At 37.3% G+C, this 21,937-nt stretch overlaps 1 protein-coding gene and 1 long non-coding RNA gene across 9 annotated transcripts in view; one reads left to right on the top strand and one right to left on the bottom strand.

Annotated features, from left to right (window-relative positions):
• Positions 1 to 21,937, top strand: part of DPP10 (dipeptidyl peptidase like 10) — a 430,530-nt gene that overhangs the window by 270,569 nt on the left and 138,024 nt on the right. The window contains exons 1-3 of one of the 6 annotated variants that reach the window (XM_064435155.1): positions 12,956 to 13,054; positions 13,186 to 13,275; positions 14,036 to 14,099. The exons of 3 other annotated variants lie outside the window; for them this stretch is intronic. In XM_064435155.1, coding sequence (XP_064291225.1) covers positions 13,186 to 13,275; positions 14,036 to 14,099 — 154 coding nt within the window. In that variant the 5' untranslated portion in view covers positions 12,956 to 13,054. Of the gene's footprint in view, positions 1 to 12,954; positions 13,128 to 13,185; positions 13,276 to 14,035; positions 14,100 to 21,937 lie in introns of those variants that run through there. 2 more of the 6 variants (XM_064435157.1, XM_064435158.1) reach the window with 2 other exon arrangements.
• Positions 7,990 to 13,003, bottom strand: LOC135309186 (uncharacterized). Of its 3 annotated transcripts, none has more exons than XR_010369485.1 (5): positions 12,738 to 13,003; positions 9,571 to 9,614; positions 9,419 to 9,486; positions 8,965 to 9,088; positions 7,990 to 8,391 (listed from the first exon to the last, which is right to left on the bottom strand). It is a non-coding gene; the product is annotated as an uncharacterized LOC135309186 (long non-coding RNA). The 3 variants fall into 3 exon arrangements; XR_010369484.1 differs by having other exon boundaries at positions 7,990 to 8,441; positions 12,738 to 13,000; XR_010369483.1 differs by having other exon boundaries at positions 7,990 to 8,386; positions 12,738 to 12,992.

Below are 21,937 nucleotides of genomic sequence, written 5' to 3'. Positions count from 1 at the left end.
AATTTTTTGTATCTAGTTTGATATTTTAATTGTAATCCTTTTTTCAGATTCTTTTAATGGGTGTGTGTAAGGCCATATAAGCAACAGCAAAATCTTTAAAGCCATTAGGGTAGGAAACATTCTAATGATTGAAACACCTGTAAAACTTAGCTTAGGGAATATGCTCCTCAGTGCCTGCTGCACTGTCTGAGTCCATAAGAATCTAAAATAGTCAAATGTTAACCAACTGTACATTGTGTGCACAGAAATTTTATGACTTCAGTTCATCAGAATTTTTCTTTAAGGCTGCATGGCAGTTTCTTAATTGCTGGAAGAAGTGAATGTAACATGTGAGATCTGCTGGGAAAAAAGTGATGGTCCTGGTTCAGCATCAATTCAGGATTTACTAGGAGTTTAGTATTAAAATATTTATTTAGCTCTAAATTAAAGATTTTATTACATTCAGCTGTAAGCCTTTAGTTCTGGCTTATAATTCAACTGACAGAAGCTTTCTTAGAGCATTCTTAGGGTTTAAAAGGATTTATTAACTTTGTATTAATCCAACAATTTAACTAATTAGATTAGTTGATTCAACTACAATATTGAAATCGACTCTCTAGATTTGCCTAGATTTGCTTGCTATGCTGCTTTATTCCTGATTTAATGTACAGTTATTTGCATTAATTCTTGGGGTTTGGTTGCTTGGTTTGTTTGTTTTTTCCCCACTCCCTCTACTGATTAAAAAAAAATTATAATATCAGGTTATATTTCTTTCAAGAAAAATGGAATTTCTGATGACTTGGTTAAAACCCGGAACTGATTTTGTTTCATTGGACAAATGCTTTCTTATATTTGGTAACAAACCCTGGGACAAACTCAGCAGCAATCTTGGACATGACTCTACTGAGTGCCAGATATTTCCTAGTTTATAAGAAATAAAGAATTTACATCGCCTTGTGTTTACTGAGTCTGCAGGCATTAAAAGTTTTGCCATTGATTTCATTGTAATAGAAGCTTCACCCCCTTAAAACTTGATCCATTTCTATTTGGGTATTTATTCACTCATAATTTTAGATTATTTTTCATTAATATCTGAATTGCAAATAATCTTACAGTTTTCAGTCATCCTTGGGACTCTGTTGCTGCAGCATGTCTGTGTTTATTCCATGAGGACAGGATTTTATTCAAGAAATGTGGATGTGATAGACTCCTGCTCTGGAAGTGGGAAAGGAATCTAATAGCCAAGAATCCTATTTCTTATACTGTTAGTTTTTCTGATTTTTTTTACTATCCACTATAACACCGAAAATGATGAAGATGAAAAATATTCGGGTTCAGAGGACAAGTTTTATGAACAACTCAGTTCATAGATTTGGAAGAATGAAGAATCTGGTGAAAGAAATAATTTGCTGAACAATTTTCTGCATTGAGTATTCTTCAACACAAAGGTTCTTCCCTGTGCCCCACAGAGGAGGGTTTAGAGGAGTCTATTTTTTTTTTTTTCAGCCTGGCTGAAGGGACAAGATGTCACTGTGACTTTCTTTGTGTTGCAAGTGCAGGGGCTCTTTGGAGAAGTGACGCACTGCCCTTGCCAGAATGGTCCAGAATAAATAACAATTGTACTGAAGAAAGAACATTTTCCACAGTGAATATCTGAGTGTATAATGCTGAGATCTCATCAATGTCTCTTCTTTCAGACACAATGTTTGGTTATTACTGCTAATGACAGTGACTTATAAATACTGGCTCTTCAATGAATATTGCCAACTCTCTCCTACGCTGGAGTGGATTTTTAGGTGCATTCAGAATTTTGTGACTGGTGGTTTGAAGGTCCAAGGATCAGTGAGAAAAGACTGTCAGGGCATATGGATGGAGAGCATTTCTGAAGGCTCTGATCAAATGTTTTCTTCTCCGATTCTTCTTCAGCTTATTGGTAACTATTTTCTGAGTCAATCAAGCATTTATGATTCAGCAGCATTTCATCCTACTGTATTTTACTGTGTGGCTTCATGGCAAGCAAGGCAGCTGAAAATCAAACTTCTGTATAATTAAAGCAGAAGGAAACATCTGAAGGACAACGAAGTTTTTAATCCCTTCTAGTTTGTCTTTATTTTATCTCCAGCTCTTACGAAGCTACTTATATAATAAAATATACTCTTTCTTGGTATAGAAATTGTTTCTTTGATATATCTTCACTATTGTGTCTACAGCTATAGGACACTGACTTCACCACAATTAAAATGCATGAGGAAAGCATAATGGACCTTCTTTTGAATGGTTGGAATACTTTAAGGTTCTAGTCAATGAAATGCTAATACAAGTTTAATTCAAAAACTTGAAAAGATGCATCTTGAGCTGGAAGGAGGTCCTTCAATGGTAGTACACTAGTTTATGCCAAAAAAAGTTCTTTCTTATATTCAGCACTCAATGTCCAAAGCGTTATCTGTATCTAAGAGTCAGCTACTATAGGGACTATTCAAAAATTGAATAATATGGCACCTACTTTAAAGTGGATAGGACTGCACACAATGTGATGGTTGAAGAAGAGCTTATAAAAATAATTTTATGAAGAAAAATATTTGTATTTACATGTAGTAAAGTATTACTTCTGTGGGTGACTGAATTTTATAATTGGTTTTATTATCTTTTTTTAGCAGAGAAAATAGTCTTTGCAATTGCTCACCAGTAGCTGAGTAAAATAATTGATTCCATTTTTTTTGTAATTAAAGATGATAATCTTTTATTTCCTTATTACTAATGTCATATCATATTCTGACCATTAATTTGGTGCTTTAGGCAATTGGAGGAGTATTTTCCCTCATAATTATTTTCCTATATTTTCTAGGGAAGAAATAGAAAAAAAAACAGGATCATATGACTGTGATTTCCATGGGTACTTTTCATACTTTAGACAGAAAGAAACTTTCAGTCTGACAGAGGCAATATGGCATTTTTCAATATTAAAGCAAACTGAAGGGGTTCACCTCCATGCTTGCTACCAGAACCCTTGTGGTTGCACTTCCAATCAGTTTAACAAGCAGCATTCCCTGTTATTTTACTTTATTTTTATTACCCAGTCTTCTGTAATACAAGAGATTTAAACTATTTTTAAAATTAAAATTAAAAATTAATTTAAAAAACCCTCAAAATACAACCCCAGAAGAAGTAAAGGAAAAAAAAACAAAACAAGACCTTACTTGGAGTCCATCAGTTAGAAGAAGTAGCCCATACAAAGCAGATCCCAGTTGATATGTCAGAACATTTTCTCTTCCTGTACCTTGGAATTTAGAGTGCAAGACTGTCCAGGAGAGGGAACAGCTCATATACAACTGAGTGAATGAGTTCTATATTGCAGTAGTGAATTTTACATCATTTATTGAAATTCTGTGATAAACCCACATTATTAAATATTGTGCTGCATAAATGCAATGAAAAACTGTTCATGTGATTAGCATTTTCTTACTGCATGCTGAGCACTACTTTATTGAAAAATCTCTACTATTACAGAACAATTTTCATCTCATAAGAATACATCCATCAGAAGAAAAATGCTATAAAGGTTAGATATAACTAAATGGCTCAAAATTTAGAAGCTCATTGTGTGCAGAAGAAAGGACAGTGGGTGATCAAGAACAGGAAAGAACAAAGTGATTTGTATATACAAAGGCCTAAACAAAGAACACTGATCAGAATGTGAAATGTGGCTTAAAAGTCATCACACTTGCATTTCTCCTCCTAGCCATTTTAAATTTAATGAGTTAAGTAGATTTGTTGAAAAGATTTCATGCATAATATTCTTCCTTTATTTTTTCTCAGTTAATTTTGTGGAGTTGTGGGTATTAAAATACTTTATATGAGAATTTTTTAATGCTCTTAGGTGCATCACCAGACTGTCAATGCTGTGTACATCAGCAGTTAATGCCACATGGAAAGCCAGGGCTGAAAGGTTTTTGTGGCCCAAAAAACCCAGTAACCAAGAGCCATTGTTTGAATTGATGAATGAATGTGCCAGTCAGCTGCTGATCATTTAACATCAGGGGAGTTCTTCCTGCACTTCAGCAAAAATATGCACATGAGCTTCTTGGGATTTCAGAAACAAAATGAGGCTTTTAGAGATTCTAGAGTCAAACAGAAGGTAAGAAAAATACTGGAATCAAACGTGAATGTAATTAATGTTGAAGTGGGTTTTTTTGGGGGGTTTTTGACAGCTTCAGTAGACTGGTTGTACTTGTACACTGAGAGGGGGCTGGGTGGGATGGACATTTATTCTTAGGGTTTTGGAATAATCTTATGTAGGAAGGAATTTGGAATGGCTGGAATCTGTTTTAATTTTTAAATATCATTATTCTGTGTAAGCTGCAAGAAATCATTGCGTGCATGGTAAGCTGCTTACTAAAAAATCCTTATAAAAAATAGATGCTGTGAATTTATAGTAGTCACGCAACAAATGCTCACACTTTTCACTTACTTGAACTCATTTGATAAAATTAATTTAACAAAAATAATTTGCTTACTAACTTAAAGACCACAGAGGCCAAGTTGCAATGCGGTGATGATTTTTGGAGTCTTAAAACCGTGTTAAATTATAAAAATATTTTTCCTTGCTATTTGGGGGTGGTCATGGCTGTTGTGATCGGTCCCATCATACAGATGTTCTGTTGTCACATCTGTGCCATCAAAGGACAGGATGAAGAGACCAGCTTTTGGATGTAATTATTTTTGTATTTTCCTGTAAACTCCTTTTTTGTTTTACTGAGTTGCCTTACAGGTATGATTGTATTTAACTATGTAGGAATGAAAAAGCTTTTTTCCCCATTTTAATAGCTGAAGAAATGAGTCAGAGTAGGAGTGTTAAGTCTGCCATCAAGTGAGACCTCTATTTAGTGCAAGAAATGGAACCACAGTATTTTATATCCCAGACTCGTACCTTTGCCTGGGGTAATGAACCCCTTGAGTTGACTCACTCTCCTAAACCATGAAAAGCAAAAACGTGGTACAGGACTTAATATACCCTGCTCTCCCTGCTGCCTCTGCTAAGGGACAAACACACCAGGAATGCCAGAAAGACCACGTTGCTTTTCTATCCCATGTCCCTGTAGGAAAAAGCCCAGCCAGCCAGGATAATATTCCTGGTTTGCATGCACAGAGGGCATGGCTGCCAGTTTTTCTCTCTAATCTTGTCTCAGTGGCACGTTGCAGTGATGATAAGGCAGCAGAGGAGTGAGAACTGAGAAATACAACTTCAGTCTTTATGGGGATTTGTTGCAAAGCTGCTTCTGAAAGAACATCATGTACATACAGAACTAGTGGTGCTGGAGGTAGCACAGAGAACTTTCTCACTGATTTCAAAGGCTCAAAAAGGCAAAGAGGGGGAAGAAGTTAATCAAAGATCAGTTCCCAGAACTATTAGCTTTGGCTCTGACCACAGAGGTCGTTGCACTGTCAGTTCTCTTTCTTCATCATCTCTCGGTCAGGTCTGTGCTCACCTTTACGAGAGGAGTGAGTTGTGTAAAACACAGTGTAAGATAAGTCTGAAATATCAAAGCCTTTCCATTTAATGTCAGCCTCTGTTCTTCCTTTAGGTGACAAGGTTAAAGGAGTGTCTCAAAACTCCAATGACTTACTTTCCTTTTTTCCTGTTAATTAAAAGGCCACTATTTAAGAACTAAGTGACCCACATAGCAAAGCATATTAATAATAATTTTATTAACAGGACTCTAATATTTTTATGAGTATCAGAAATTAATTTGATATTAATTATGTTATTCCAAGGTCATTGTAAAATCTTTTGCTTGTGTATAATTAGTATTTCTTTCCATCACTAGGGGCAATAAATGAGACAGAGCAAAGGAAGGCTTCTACACCTTGATTTGTATTCATTCCTACCAGCTCTAGCCCTGTCTGTCTGATTTTAGTGGAGTTCCTCTTGATGAATAATAGTGAATATTATACTTTGCAAAACACCTGTGAACAAATGTGTGGCCATTCTAATCCAGCACTTTGCAAACATCTGGGCTCAGGCTTGCAAACTCTTCAGCACAGAAGCATAACTTTTCATGTGAATCACCATATTGATATTTGTGAGCCAATTTAGATGAAGCATTGCAGCCTTTACACAACATTCAAGATCATGATACAAGTGCAGTTGGAAAGGACCATTTTGTTATACCAGGAACCTCCAGGTGTTTCCACAATGAAGATCACTTCTTAAATATTCCTGGGGGAGGTGGGGCACAGTGACGTAAACCAGCCTCACTCTGAAGGTACAGGGACAATCTTGGGCTTCTCAGTTGTGTGGATCTGTGGGGGTTTTCTCAGATCTCCAGCACTTTTCCTGCCTACAGAGAAGGTCTGCTGGCTACAGCTCTCCTTAATGTACATAGAGCTTTCATTTGGTCTCTGCAGAGCAGTAATTAGCTAGTAAGAGAGATTTGTTTTTGTTTTTTTTTTTATTTAGAACAACATGTTATAAGACTTCATGACATGTTCAGGCTTAGCTGAAAGCTCTTACACCAGGGAAATTGTAATATTTTAGACTGAGTTTTCTGAACTGTTTTTTCTGTTACAAGGTGCAGAGGATTACACCTTAATTTTGAGTAAGCATTACATGAATGGTCATTGCAAAGAATTTAACTCAGTGAATTGAATTCAGTGGTATTACTGCACAAAGAGGGATTCTTACATCCAAATCCAGTCTGAGATTCTTAGGGAGCAAACTTCCCAGAGGTTTGCATTGAATTCCTTTAATATAGCACTGTTTGCTTTGGATCAGGGCTCTCATCAGGATTAACTGCAGGTCACATCTCAAAGGCAAGTAAACAAAATGAGAAATAGAGATTTCTTAAAGGGTGAGGGTTTTTTAAATATCTTTTTGGCAACTCCTGCATTCTGGGGATTTAACTCAAAGACTTCTCAGTCTTTCTTGCTGTATTTTCTGGTTTTTGATGATCCTGAGGAGATTTTTATTCATACTGTGCCTTTGTAGAAATTGTGAAGACCTTGGGCCACATGGTGATGGTCCATTTGATGTTTTCTTGGCACACAAATGTGGTTTCTGCAGCTCACCAGCTCTTTCATTAATAGTGCACTTGACTCAGCTTATGTCACTTCAAGAGTTCTGCACTGAACCAACATTTAAAATCTGCATTTAAAGTAAACCTTTCCTATAAGTCACTATAACACATCTGTCCATGTATATTTTGGAGGGGGACATGCATAGTAAAGGTTGTCCAGGGAATTATTAGGAACATCTGACTGCTCTGTGTTTATCATTGCCATCTAATATTTGCAAATAGTGTGGGATTAAAAGCAATACAGCAAATAAACTCCCCTGCTTTGTTGTCTCAAAAAGCTGCACAATCCCAAATTACATTTGTTTTTTTAATGAAAGACTGTTACCAGCCAAGATGGATCCATTTATCTTGAAAAACAGTATTTTGACCCTTGTTTGGTGCCAATTGTATTAAAGACTGAAATGCAGTCTCTTTTTCTTTCGTGGATACATGTTGGTCAGTGCCATGTCAGTTTGGAACAAAGTGAATATTAGGCTGATGGAATTGTAGGAATGTTTGTTATATGATACTGGATTTTTAAAATTTTATTGGAGTATGTTTGTTTTGCCAATAAATCTATTCTAGCATAGAGCATATCAACGAGCTTCTAATACAGAATTCAATGGCAGGTGCTAAAATCCCAAACTCCTAAAATACTTAATGGTTCGATGGTTTTGGTTTTGGGGGTCTTTGTTTTGTTTTGTTTTGTTATTTGGGTTTTTTTGCTTTGAAAGATTCACTGGCTTGGTACTGAAGATTTGATAGATTTGGAGGAACAAAATGGGCAGACAGGTGTGCACTTGCTTCATTGAAATTTAAATTAGTTATGAATTCTCAGGAATAAAATCAGCTATTTCTGTCAGGAGTGTCTTGTGGAGTTTCCACAGAAATGAAGCTGCAATTGCCTGTGGTGAAGAGAGTGTTTGTTTTTGAAAGAACCGAAATCTTAACACAGTCAGAAGGTTGCCTGTAATGTATATTTAATTGCGATGGTGGAGGCCAATTTTCTTTTATGTATTTGGAAGCATATTTTATGGTTAATTTGTTTTTCAGTGTACAGAAGCTCCAAGCATTGCCTTCCCAGTCCCCACATGAGATCCTTGATGAGGTGGTGCACAGGGAGCTCCTTAGAGCTCAGGAGGAAATCAGGCTGCCGCGCCTGTAGGTTGAGGTTTGGGGTGGTCAGTACTCCATGTTCTTTTGAAGCCTCCAGCAGCACAGTTTCTTCTCTTTCTCTTTCTCTCTGCCAAGGGTTTCTTATTCTGGGCAGCCATTCAGCCACACATTTGTTATTTTTCATTTCAAAGAGCTTTTCCAACCATCCTCTCTTGTTCTGTTTCACCCGTTTCTGTAACCTGTGCTTGAGATGGAGGATTTTGGCTGTAGTTCTTAGACTTTAGTGCTGAGAGACTAAAACACAGGCTTTGATTAGCTTTAAAGCTTTGTTGTCTCTAGGACATGTTTTTAAACACTTTAATTCCACCTAGTCTGTGGAATTAAAGTGTTATCTTTATCTTATTATCTGTTCTGTAGTAGGAAAGGTAGATGTAAATGGGACACTTGAGCACATGACTACTTATCAGTAAAATATTGTAATTTAGAATTAAGCAAATTATTTCTTCTCTCACACTAACCAGAATAGCAGTATCCATTTTAAATGGATTAAGAATTGACTGATTGATAGCCCTTATAATGTACTTGTCAGTGGGAAGCCAAAAGGAGAGTGGTATGAATGGGGCTCCCCATGGGGGAGCTGTGGGTCCCACACTACCCAGTTTGTTCAGCAGTGAGCTCAAAGGACCTCTGCTGCTAAAATCCCTTGTAAATGGTGCTAAGATCCTCATGAGAGTAAAAATAATCCGTATATCTATGTCATATAGAGAAACAATATATGCACACCAAGAGTATTTTATATTTCTTTTAAAACTAATACCTGTCGTCCTAGGGAAGAAATGAATGTGCTGCAGTCATACTGCTGTGTTGTATTTTAGAAACCAGAGACACTGAGGTTCACGTGTAGGGATGAGCAAGGACATGTGAATTTCTGGGGTGATGTTCTGGAAAAAAAAAAAAAAAAAAAAAAAAAAAAAAAAAAAAAAAAAAAACCTCAGGGAAGTGGAACCAGCCCACAGCTCCTGCAGCTGTTGAGCAGGAGGAGAAGCAGAGAGGTGACTTCCAGCTCAGGATGTGGAATTGGCAGGTTCAATACGGGAGTCGTTTTTCCAGTTGAGAGATCCCCAGCTTTGGAAGCATTTTTGAGGGGACATAGTGGATGGAATATAAAATCTTTAAGGAGAAGATGGATTAAAAAAAATAAATTCTCCTTTTTTTCTGTATTCTGACTGATTATTCAGTTACTAGATAAAAAGATTTTCTGCCAAACCTACTGTGAACAAAAGAATCTTCTACTCAGGTTGGAAGGATCCTTGTCCATTTTCTGTCTGTTTTCAAATGCCTGGATTGAGAAACACAGAGGACTTCAGCTGTGGGACAGATGATGTATTGATGTGGACTGGGGCTTGAGTGCAGGTAGATATACTGTTCATCTCTGTTCCTGTAATGAATGTACTGAAGCTGTAGCACCTGGAAAAGGGTGACATTAAAAAGTAAATTCATTTGCCATTTCGGATTCCCTGTGTTTAGGAAGTCATTGGGGACTTTCAGGATCACAGTTTTTGCTTTAGGTCCTAAGGAATTGAACACATTTATTTGGAAGACTGAAGGCTCAGTTCTTCATTCTGATGACCCAAAAGAAGTTGATTATACTCTTCTGAAAATTCATCCATATCCATTACCAAGTGAAGCCTTTTTTATTGCATTATTGTATCACATTTTGACAACTAAATAATTCTGAACACTATTCTCCCAGAGAAGGAGAAAAGAAAATGTCTCAGAATGATTGGCATCTCTCTATCTACTAAGTGCAGAGCACGTTAAAGTGATAGATGACTTTTGTGCAAATTACTGAAAATGGAAGCTTCATTCAGGGAATGTTGCCAATATCTCAGTGTGGTGAAAGGCCAGGGTGCAGGAGCACAGCCTAGCCAAGTGATCTGCCATAGACTTTGTGTTCTTCAAAGAAAAACCACTAAAAAACCCCAAAATCAAAAGCAAACATTTGAGCATTATGTTGTTATTGTTATATCTTATTTTTATATATTATTATCTCTTCAAATTCACTAAAGAAATCAGGTTAATCAGGATGTTAAAGTGTCAAGGTGTGCTTTGTGGCTCTCAGAATCCATCCCCTTCAGTTCTCAGGTTTACTGTGCCCACACTTGGGCAAGGCTCATGCAGTGAATGTCTCTTCTCTGAAGACTTTGCCTGAATGAATGAAAGAGAATGAGGAGGAACTTGTGTCTTGTCTTTATTCAGGTCCTTTATATCTGTGAGCCTTTTTTCCCTAAGACAAGCAACAATTGAGTTGTTTTTTGTTCTTCTAAGACTTGGCTACTCTTCACAATGCTCACAGAAAACTGCTACTTGTTTTTTGTTACTGAAAGATCTGGGTTGTTGAATAGCTGTCAGACCTGCTTTTATCCTATTACATCTTCTCAGGGCGTTGAAAGTGCAGTTTGACATCTAGGGGGAAAAATCGAAAACCTCACGTTCAAATATTTCTGTCTTTCATGTTCCCAGAATGGCTTTGTTTTTTGTCTTTTTTCCTAAAATCATAACAGCCATGCAGAATGCTTCTGTCTATTTGTGTGCTAGAGTATTGCAGTGATAATCAGTAGCCAGTCCTAAGGTGCCTGTAGGCAGAGTGAAACCACAGAAAAAGTGTGATCACATGCCAAGGGACACACAGGAACTCCAGTGGCTGCTTGGCTGGAATACCATGGCATTGCCCCTAATTCTGCCTGGGGAAAGCACCTTTTCCTCTTGCATGTTTGCAGATGTTGTGTTGTTGCTCCTCATAGGAGTCTGGGTTTAGTTAGTGAACCACAGACCTGGAGCACTCTCTGAGAGCTGGAAACTCAGCATGGGTCAGCCATACTCTATGGAATCTGCAGGTTTTAAAGAAACTAGAAAAAAACCCCAGATACTTCTGCTGTGGTGCTGCCATGTGAAAATCTTTCTTTAGACTAAGCTTAGTGCTAGAATTTAAAGGTGGTCATGGACATTGTAACAGAGATTGAGAATTCCTACATTTGGTACAATTAGTTATTTAAACATGGAATTATTTTCTAATATCAAACTGCAGTGTATAGAGACTGGGCTGAAATCTGATTTTTGGAAACCTCACAATTGCAAGCTCCTCCCTCATCTGGTGCTGCACACTGAGATGACAGGGTTTTATAAGTTTGCCTCTTGGAAGGACAGAAAAAGTGGCAAAGACAAGAAGTAAATAAGATAAGTCTAAGCTGAGACATAAACATGAGGATTTAGCATCAGTGCTTAGAAATATTTTGCTCTAAAGAGTGAAATTCACTTTTACAGGAATAAGGCAGACAACAGAATTGCTGCTTAAAATATATTTAAAATATGCTTATAAATTCTGCATAGCATTTCTGCCAGCACTCAGAACACAGGTAAACATCACCTGTATTTCCAAAGAATACTGGCAATTTTTCACCAAATTATTTTTTTAAAGTACATCTTGGAGGTTTAATTGGTAGATTAAACCCGCTCAAACTGCAAGATTTGATCTGGCATCGTTACTGTTTGCATCTTTAAAAATAAAAACTCTATAAATAAAAGGCACATCCAGAGCTAATGTAAATTTGCATAGTGTCAATTAAGTTAATGTTGGCATTATAGTGAATTATATTACTGATATAATTGTGCTATTTATTTTTATCTTTGTACCTTTAAGTTAGCAGAGAGAAAGGGATTTTTTTAAACTATGATAGAAGTTCTTAAATGTCAGCAGAACTAATAACATCAGATTGTCTTAAATTATCATAAACTTTTAAATATTGCAAAGTCTAGAGCTTCGAACATGACAGTTGCAGAAATGTTTGGAAGCAAAGATGTTGGCTTTTCCTTTTTAAAAAATCCAAACTCAAATCAATAACTATCTAGAGCTCCAACTTGAATCAGTCTCTGTTGATTAGGTGAAATTACCCTGGCATTGAAACCAATTGGAATTGCTGAAAACTGTTTTGTTCTTTTGGTTGCTGTTATAAGTCTGTCTCAATGGCTTCTGTCAGAATCGAAGTGTATCCCCACTAGTGATGATAAAATAGATTTCACTGCTAGTGAGGGACTAAGTGATTGATATTTAGGAGTGAAGCAAGCCCTGATAACTCATGCCTTCCCCCTTTTCAAGCTTGGAATACATCATTTGAGGGGGAGCTGAGACTGAAAGAGGCATAAATTTGTGGGAGAGATACATATGAGGAAAGGAATTTGCTGTACTTTTTCTAGAGCCTCTCAAGATGGTACAGGAAATTATTTATTATTCATGACAATTTTGCAATCAAAGCTGAAGGCAGAAAAATATGTAATTAATAGACTGTTCTTTAAGCAGATCACCAATAGGAACAAACAGGTAGTGTGTAGGAGGTATTCCCATATGCACATAAGTATTACATATTATTGAAAATTACATTTTTCTTTGTCTCTGCTTCAACTGTATATCAAATAATAAAACTTAGCCCTCCTTGAGCTCTCACCTCAAGCTTCCCTATTTCTATGTGTGATCACAATAGTAATATTATTGCTTGATCCTGTGCTTGCTGGAATTGATCTTAGCCCACTTACTGCTATTGATCAGAGTGGATAGGATTTCAGCTGGGCTCAGAATAGTTGTATTCCCTCCCAGTTTGTGATTTCGTGCACGTTTGAGTGACATAATAGCTGCTTTATCCGAGCACATTGTAGTCCAGCAGGCATTATCACGGGTGGATCATAATGACTTTGCATCTTAGTTTTGTGACATAAAGCTGGTAGGAAAAAGCATAACAAGAGCAGTCATTGTGAGCAGCTGCTGTGCTCTTCTGGAGACAAATAGCAAGAAGCACCACGGTTCCTTGCTCTTCCGTGCTGCAGCGCCGGCGTAAATCACCGCCGTGATTGGGGTAATGGCTGCTGGCCATGATGGCCCACATTATGACACCCTGGGATTTCAAGCCCCCCACTGTGTTTTGGAAGGTAAAGATAATTCTGCAGATAGCTCAGGAGAGGTATTCTTCTCTGCTTGTTCTGGTAGATGAAGCTGTGCGGGACAATTGTTCGAAAGAATCCACGCGTGAAGCGATGCTACCTTTGTAAGGTCCCAAAATTGGCTGTTTTAATAGGGGTAAGCTTGTAATGTTTACAGTTCTGTGACAGCTGTAGTGTGCTTTAGGATGCAACAGCTCTATATTACCCTATATAGGAAGATCTTTTCCAGTATGATAGCAAAAACATGCTAAATAATAATCTTTGTAACATAATTGCCTTCCCTGTGGCAGAAAGTGGCATATATAAGGACAATTTTTGAGTCAAAGAGCAGTACTGCTTGCAGACTTTATCCTTAGCTCCTTACAGAGCTAAGTCTGTATTAGGAGACCATTTTTAACTCAAATGCCCTTCCAAATCTTTGACAGTCTTTATCATGGGACTGTCCTTGGAAATACTGAGCATTCAGTTCTCACTTCTGCCTGCTCTCAGAAGTACTCCATCATTTGTGGCGATTCTGTATCTAATGTACAGATACCAACTTTACTTTTCCATGTTCACGGCCATTTTAATATATCACAGCTGAAGCTATGCCTGAAACCTTGGTCATTATTCATTCTTCTTTATTCATACTCCAACCCAGGTGATGATCACTCCTGGAAGTGGAATTAAGTGATGTACTTTCAGGCAGCACAGCCTGAAAATCCAGGGAAGGAGCAGAGCATACTGTGCAGCCAGTGTTTTTGAGAATGCGTTATTGCTAGAAACAAAAGTAACATGAATTATTTACCTAGAAATATTAAACTGGCTTGAGATCACTGCTGGAAATAGAGGGAGTTCTGGGCCTTGTGAATCATTCATGAAGCTATATTTAAGAGACTTCTTTTTCGTCTTTGCAGATCACTGAATCGTATTTTATAACTTCCCAGGATGTTTCTGTGGGTTTCATTCTACCTGTAATAGGTAGGGTTTTTTCCATTGCTTTGTAAGGAAGCACAGATCAGAAAAGTTACATTTTTATGTTTGCTTTTTTCACACATCAGGAGGTATGGTATGGAAAGGGGCAAAGTGGTGTGGGGAAGGAAGAGGATGTGTGTTATGGTTTCTGCTTGATCATGTACTTTGTGCCATGTTTGCAGACACTGGGAGCTGAGGCACCCCAATAACTGAACCCATGGATAGGATGGCCTTCAACTGCTCCTGAGGTTTGCTCAGCAAAGTGTGCTCTAATTTTTACTTATTTTTCAGGAGATTGTATTAAAAAATACTGCTTAATACAACCAGAAACTTGTTTTCCTACATGTGAATAACATACTCTTAACATTTGGAGATGCACCAGCTAATGCTGATTCATTAACATTCAAATGTGGGCTTCTAATAGTTTTCTTGGGACTTTTAAATCTTTAATAGTTTGAAAGTCTGAAAGTATTGCTGTAGGAATAAAAGGAAGAAAAAAAAATTAGTTACTTTGGAACCCCAATGCAAACACTTGGTGCTTGATGTCACAGTAAGCAGTGGGGCTTCTCCTCATAAATCCCCTTCTAAAGGAAATGAGGTAAAATGAGGGGGGGGAAAAAAGGAATCCTAGATGGATTTAAGGAAAAGATAAACACTAGAATTATCAAAACCTCTCAATTCAGAGAAGAGGTCCTCCTCTTTCCCCTGATGAAAGAAGAGCTATGACTGCTACTTTCCATGGGAGGCAGAGGAACTGTAGATCACAAGGACATCCCGAGCCCTGCTCGTGGACAGGGGGTGTGTGTGACAAAGAAGCACTCTGAAAAAACACTTGAATGGTACTTACAGGCAGTTTGATTCTACAGCAACTCATCTTGTGAAAAATACACAGCCCAGCAGGTATAATTATACGTTTCTTTACATTTCTTATAAAATCTCTGGTGGTAAGAGAGATTTCTCAGGAATACTGCTCTTTTCAAATATACATTTAATAAAAAACATAAAACAACCAAGATCTGTTGGTGTTAGTCAGATGAGTCATCTTTTTGTAGCACAGGTCAGATAATTTTTGTATTCAATCTGACTTCTTGCTGCTGGAAATTATACGTTTGTAAAGCAAGAAAAACCCCAACAAACTAATGAATAAAATGGATTGTTCTACTGGGGAGGTTTTCTCTCCTTTGTGGCCAAGATTTTCTCTACTTTGTGGCCAAGGTTTTCTCTACTTTGTGGCCAAGATTTTTCTACCCCATATCAAGACAAATCAATCAATTTGATTTATCTGTAAAGGAAGAGGAGAGTACAAGCGACCTGCAGACCTTTGCATCCTCAGGGAGGGAATGGAAAAAAATCTAAACAATAATTAATTCCTACTGATAGTTTTAATTGTTTCTAGCCTGCAACAGTAGTGAGAAAAGAGTGGCTCTTAGTTCTCTGCTGCTTGCCCAGTTGGGGCTTGTGGGGGTGCATGTCACTGAAGCAAGAGGCTTTTAATCATTCAAATTAGAAAGGGAATATATTCACCTATAGAAATCCCTCTAAGAGAAGGTTGTTAGTATCAAATGTATATACAATACTATATTTACTTATGGCATCTGTGGAAATGCATTGATTTTATCCTAAAATTAATATTAGATTTCATTATAGGATTTTTTTAGGGCATCTCCAAAGAAGAATATAAATTGCATTTCTGCATTCACTGTATGCACAGAGTTGCCATCTCTATGAGGTAACGTTTTCATCTTCAATAAAATTGAGGCAATTAGAGGGAGAAGTAGGATTGCTCCAGCACCTGTGTGACTGGAGCCTGTCTGGAAGCCCTTCTTTCACAGGACTGATTGATCCCAGACCTAATAGCAGTTCTCAGTTCTTTTTCAAGAGTTTCATGTAATTAAAGCACGGTTTGGCTGCTATGGCTGCTGAAGTGATTGTTTTTTGTCCTTTCTGATATCAGTATGAAGCTTGCTCATTTTCAGCTAAAAAACTGACTGTTTTGCTATAGCAACGGAACTGAAGAAAGAGAGAGGGAAATGTGTGCATTTATGTAAAAATGCTGATTGTGGGTCAGATGCTTAAGGACTTTTGTTGAATGGGGAAACTTTGAGGTAAATGAGGCTTTAACTTATTTTGAACAAATGTTAAGGTATGAATCACAAAGTGTTTTAGGAGCAATTCATGGAACAGGAAAGAAAACAAAGTTCTTTTCTATGTTGTAGTGTTTCTGATACTTTTTAGAGATGTGGCAGACCTCTTTTCAGTCTTTTCAGTTCAATCAGTCTGAAAAGCTGGGACAACCCACACAAAGGTTAAGACAGGGACAGGTTATCTGTAAGGTCAGTCAGATCCTACCTCCTACAACTTGGCTTCCAGCCGTTGTGATTGCCAGTCAGGTTATTTGAACCTGATTTTGTGCTTACTGGGGTGACAGTGCCATCTGTTATGTCAAAAGGCATAGTGGTAAAACATTTCCAGCTGAAGCACACAGCTTGAGCTCTATTTTCAAAAGATGATCTAAGAGATTTTATTATTCTTTTCCCTTTCTCCAAAATGCTTAACTCTCCTAATGATCAAACTCTTAGTGTGGTTCACCCAGTTCCAAGGAGCCTCTAGCTTCTGACGCTGAGGTAATTTCTCTTTTGGGACTAAAAAGTAATCCTTTAGGGGAATTAATTAAAACTTCTAACTGTAGATCTGTGCAATTTATTACATGCCTCTTATTTTGACCAGCTTTTTCGGACTTCTCTCTGCAACCTTTCTGCAATATCGGTTAATACTGATAGAAGTTGAAGGTGCAGGAATCTTCAGTCAGCACAACATGTCTAGGGAAAAGTCAGGTGTTTCCTCTCTCCATTTAAAAAAAAAAAAGTTAAAAATAGGTCATCATTAAAATAAAAATCAGGATTTTAATGTATTTATAGTGGCTCTGCTTCTGTTATGCTGAGTGCTAAGATCACTGTATTTCAAATTTGTGGAAGAAGTGCTAATGTTATATATGCTATAAAATGTACTTTTTCCCATTAAAAGAAATATCACAGGCTGGCATGTGACTGATAGGCAATATCAGAATACAATCTGCAGAGAGTAGGACTCAATTCTCTGTATCACTGGAAGGATTCAGATATTTCAGAGTTCTGAAGCTGAATTTTAAGCTGTGAGAACTCATTTTCTCTCTTGGACTGCCACTGTTCCCTGCAGGTGTTGTTGATTTGGGTGCTTAGTTAAGCTGGCTGTAGTATTTTGTTTCAAAGCCAGTTTAATCTCAAAGTCCCTTGTCTTTTACTTTAATAATTACAGCCTGTGCTACTACCTCACATCAGTACTGGGGTAATCTGTGCTAAGAAATACTGTGCACAGTTATAAACTAGACACCAATTGATAATGGCTTATTAAAACCTTCCAAATGGCCTTATTTCATGGGAAGTCTGCATGGTGGTACCACATATGAAATTGGTTAGTATGATGCTTTAAAAGGCAAAATTACAGTGGAGGTATTACATGTAGCACCATATAAAGTGCTGCACCTAGAATATAATGAGGTTGAAGTCCTTGCAAGATGACAAAAAGCCAGTGTTGAAAGTCACACGAGTGGTGAAAGTCACGCCACCGATGTGCTGTTGCTTCTGCAGGAAATTCACACTTTCATGTTGTAGCCAGAGTGGCACAGAGGCGGCACCTTTATGTCATTTGGTGTGGCATTCATATTCTTTGAACAGAGAGAGAGAGAGAGATAATTCTCTCTGCCAGGTTTTTTCCTGGAGAAGCACAGAGAGAAGAAGAGAAAACAATTCTTATCTCTGTTTGCTGCTCCTGTTGTTTTTCCACAGGTAGAATGTGTTAGGAAGGAATTTGTTTACCTGAAGGGATTTAGTAGTTGGGTTCTGGTGATGGTTGTTTATATTAATTAACCAATCACTGTGTCCTGACTGTCGGGAGACAGTCATGAGTTTTCTTTAGTATGTAATTTAGTATAGTATAGTATCTCTTTAATATAGTATAATATAATGCAATATAATACAGTTTTAATAAAGCACTTGCTCAGCATTCTGGATCAATGGAGTCAGATGCCAATCATTCCCTGTGCTGGGAAATTGAAAAGCCCTGCTTTTGATAATTTGGCACTTCATTTCTGTCAGAGTGGCTGCTCCATGCTTGGAGGGACAGCTCTGCTCCCTGTTTAGCCATGCTCCAGGCAGAGCTGCTGTCCCTGTGCAGCCAGCCCCTGCAGTGGGCTCATGATGAAGTCCTTGGTTTTGCATTCAGCCTCTGACACCTCCGTCCCCACCAGGGGCTTGCTGAGCTCTGTTCCAGAGTCACTCCTGAGGAATGTCCAGGGCAGCCACTCAGAGATCTTCTCCATCTATTGAAAAATAGCAGGATGAGGAAGAGAGGTTTATCAGCTCATTTTGTCTGCTGTAGATTTGAAGCAACTGGGAAATGTTTGTATGAGTTTGCTTTTGAAATCCAGTGAACTGACTTTTTACTTCAGTGCCTTTTATTTGCTGTGAATTTCCTGTAACACTCAAACATTACCTGCACAGGTCCTTCATGAATAGCAATAACTGTTAATGTTGACTGAATGCAAAATCTAACTGTTAGATTTTATGGGAATATTTTGGGTTTGTGTGTCTCTCTGTGTTACAGGAATCACCAGTTGCTGAGCTCTTATATGTCCATAGTGAGAATAGTCTTTCTTAGTTTTCGTCATTTCCTCTGACAGGGAAAGATTAATTTAAGAATTCACTGATGAACGACCTGAAAGAATTTTGGCATGTCTGTATAAGCGAGTAAATACAAATTTTTAAGATTTTTTTGATCTACATCATAAATATTCATTCTGGTTCTGCCACAAGCAATGCCACAAGCATTGTCCCCACATCTTTTCTATCTTCATATCAGTTAAGAGAATTTATCTATTGCTTCTTATAGAAAATGCTTCCCACCAAGATGGAGAACATTTAGAAATGCATTTTGTGCACTGAGTGTCCTTCTCTCCTTCTATCTCATGGCTGTATAATATGACCAATAACATCTACTGATTCTTTGTTTGAATGTGGAATATCAAAAAACAGGATTTTGGTTTGAGTTGTTTGTTTTGGTTGGGATTTTTGTGTGTGTTTTTGGTTTGTTGTTTTGTTTGGTTGGGGTTTTTTTCCCCCATTTGATTGTAGTTAATTTTCTTCTAGCTTTAAGTTTCAGAGAGAAATTAAAAACTTAAATTCTTCCTTTATTCTTATATCTACCAAACTCTGATTAAAATTTTTATTTATGAGTTCTTGTGTTTTTTTGTAATGAGTTCAGACAATCTTCTCTGAAGAAAACTTGAATCTATAAATACCTTTGTAGTATTAAGGAGGTACTGGGGTGTACTTATGTACATCTTTATTGCTGTTAAACATGTTCTTTTAAGTTATGCTCTATTTGGCATATTTATGTCTTGTTGCTGCATTTAGAAGAATTTTTGGCTTTTTGATAGTTTAGTTTTCCAATATGATGTGCAAGAGGTCAGCTTTGGTGACTTTAATAGTTGCTTTACTCTTCAGTATCATTGTTTCTGGTCTCTGACTATGATTTACTCTAGACCTGTCATTAGGCAAACCAGCCCCATAAGTGTTACCTATTTATCTTCCAGCATTCAGTTCAGCTGGAGAAAATTGGATGTAAATAGAATTAAGCCTGTTTAAAAAACTCCAAAAGAATTAAAAAAAAAAAAAAGAGAAAAAGAAAAGGAAGAGCAGTAATCCAAGGGTTTGACTAATAAATAATAAATGCTTTATCTTTCTGGTAGATGGAACCTAGGGCTATTGGAAAGGTCATCTCTTACTGCAGAAATGCAGAAGAAAAACTAGAAACTTGTGTTTCTATGCACTCTTCTAGACTTGACAGCAATTTCTCCCATGAAATATAAAGCAGAATCCCTTTTCTAGTGCCCCTTGCCTGGGCAGGAATGACTCCCACAGCTGAAGTGTTTTGCACACATCATTTCAATCTTTGATACAGTATTTCACCAATGCAAGGACGCAGGGGCATAAATAAACCTACCATAATAACTGAACTAGAAATACTGTCCATTTTATTTTCTGTCCACATGGAAAATATGACTGTTTGGAATTCTCCTGGCCACCACAATTTTTGCTGCCCTCTAATGAAGGCATCAGAGTGCACCTCCATCACTGCCAGTGGCACTGTGAGCAATTTCAGAATCAAGTATTATAAACTGGTTCTGTGCTGAAGCTGCTCAAAATCTTTTTGAACTCAAAGGATACAAAGCCAGGCAGGATGCTTTTACAGCTGAAGTTGCTCTGGGTGACAGGCAAAACACTCTGGATGTGATACAGTGTAAGTGATGTTGAAAGCAGTGCCCTTGTCACTGTTGGGGTTTGCTCTCGGGGTTTTGCTTCTATGACTTAGCAGTCAGAAGTTGCCTCAATGTATTAGGCTTTAAAATATTTTAACATTTTCTCAAAACTGACTTACTATTCAAATGTTTCATTTGACATTTATGAGAAGCATTCATTAAAGTCTAATTATGAAAGAAAAACCTATTTAATAAAGGGGGGAAAATTACTAGTTTTGCACTTGCGGATGCATGTTGTCAATTATATTGATTATTTATATATTAAATCTTATATCCAATATCTTTGGCCAACATCTCTGGTGCACAAGTAAATCTAAATGAATTAATGATCTAGATGAAGTGATTGGTGCTGTGCCAGGGGAGCAGGATCAGATCTGGTCTGAGACATGAGCCCTTCCCAGGCACAGGACTCTCATCCTTCTCTCTCTGTGCATCTGCTCAGCCTCACGTCTCAGCTGCTGCTTGGTCTCACATTGCTGGACATCACCCTGTCCTCTTCTTATTTTGGCATGAAACTCAGGACTTTAATAGGCACTGCATTTCTTGATTGCTACTTAGAAGAGTTTACTTCACATTTTTTGCTATGTGAACTGTATTTTTTTTTTAAATAAGCTGTGTGTGAAATTCTGGAATTGATTCTATTCTCTCGGTGTGGGATGAATAATCACATTATATGACATGATTGATTTTAATTGGACATATTGAATAATTCAGTGTGCACTTATCAGACAGGTAGCAGAACTGATAATGGGATGAGTATGCTCTTAAAAAGGGTGAATATTATATTACACAAGGTTATAAGAAATCCTGATGTGGGCTACACAATGTAGCTAATATTTACAATTTGTTAAATATTTGTAGGACTTTTTAATTGCATTTATAATTGGTGCATGAACATTTTCTGATGAAATATGTAAAAAAAAATGTCATATAGAGTTAGATGCCACATCACTTTAGCATTTAACTAGGTTAGGGTGTGCTGGCATTGAACTGTTTATCCCCCCTCGAGTGTCTGTTTTATAAGTGAAAAATGAATGCAATAGAACCTCAGATGCTGATTCGAAGTAGTACCTGGAAACCCAGAAATTGGAAAAATAATTCTGTGATGAAAGATTTCCAAGATTTTTTAGCCTTAAAAAAGGACAAAAATCAGGTTAGAAAAAATAAGGATGCGGATTGTTTATCACATTATGCTTTATTTCCATTGCCTTTTGGTGTCTCAGAAGAAGAGTGTTTAACTGGCTATAAGACTGCAGAAGCATGAGTGACAGCTTTTTGTCTTTTCATAGATGAAAATAAAATTATGTGTCATAGGTACTCCTGTAGATATTGCTTATTTACTAAAAATTAATATATTTTTTGCTCTATATGTTGTATGCTCCCAATATTTCTCCTAGAGGGAAGGAGAACAGTGATTAAGTCCTGAAGGAAGTGCCAGGTCCAAGCTGTGCCAAACTTTGTCAGCAATGAGTTTCAAATATTTTGAAAG

Source organism: Passer domesticus, chromosome 10 (genome assembly GCF_036417665.1).
Source record: "Passer domesticus isolate bPasDom1 chromosome 10, bPasDom1.hap1, whole genome shotgun sequence".
Lineage (NCBI taxonomy): Eukaryota > Metazoa > Chordata > Aves > Passeriformes > Passeridae > Passer > Passer domesticus.
Note: the sequence above shows the minus strand (reverse complement) of the source record. Positions and strands in the feature narration are given on the sequence as shown.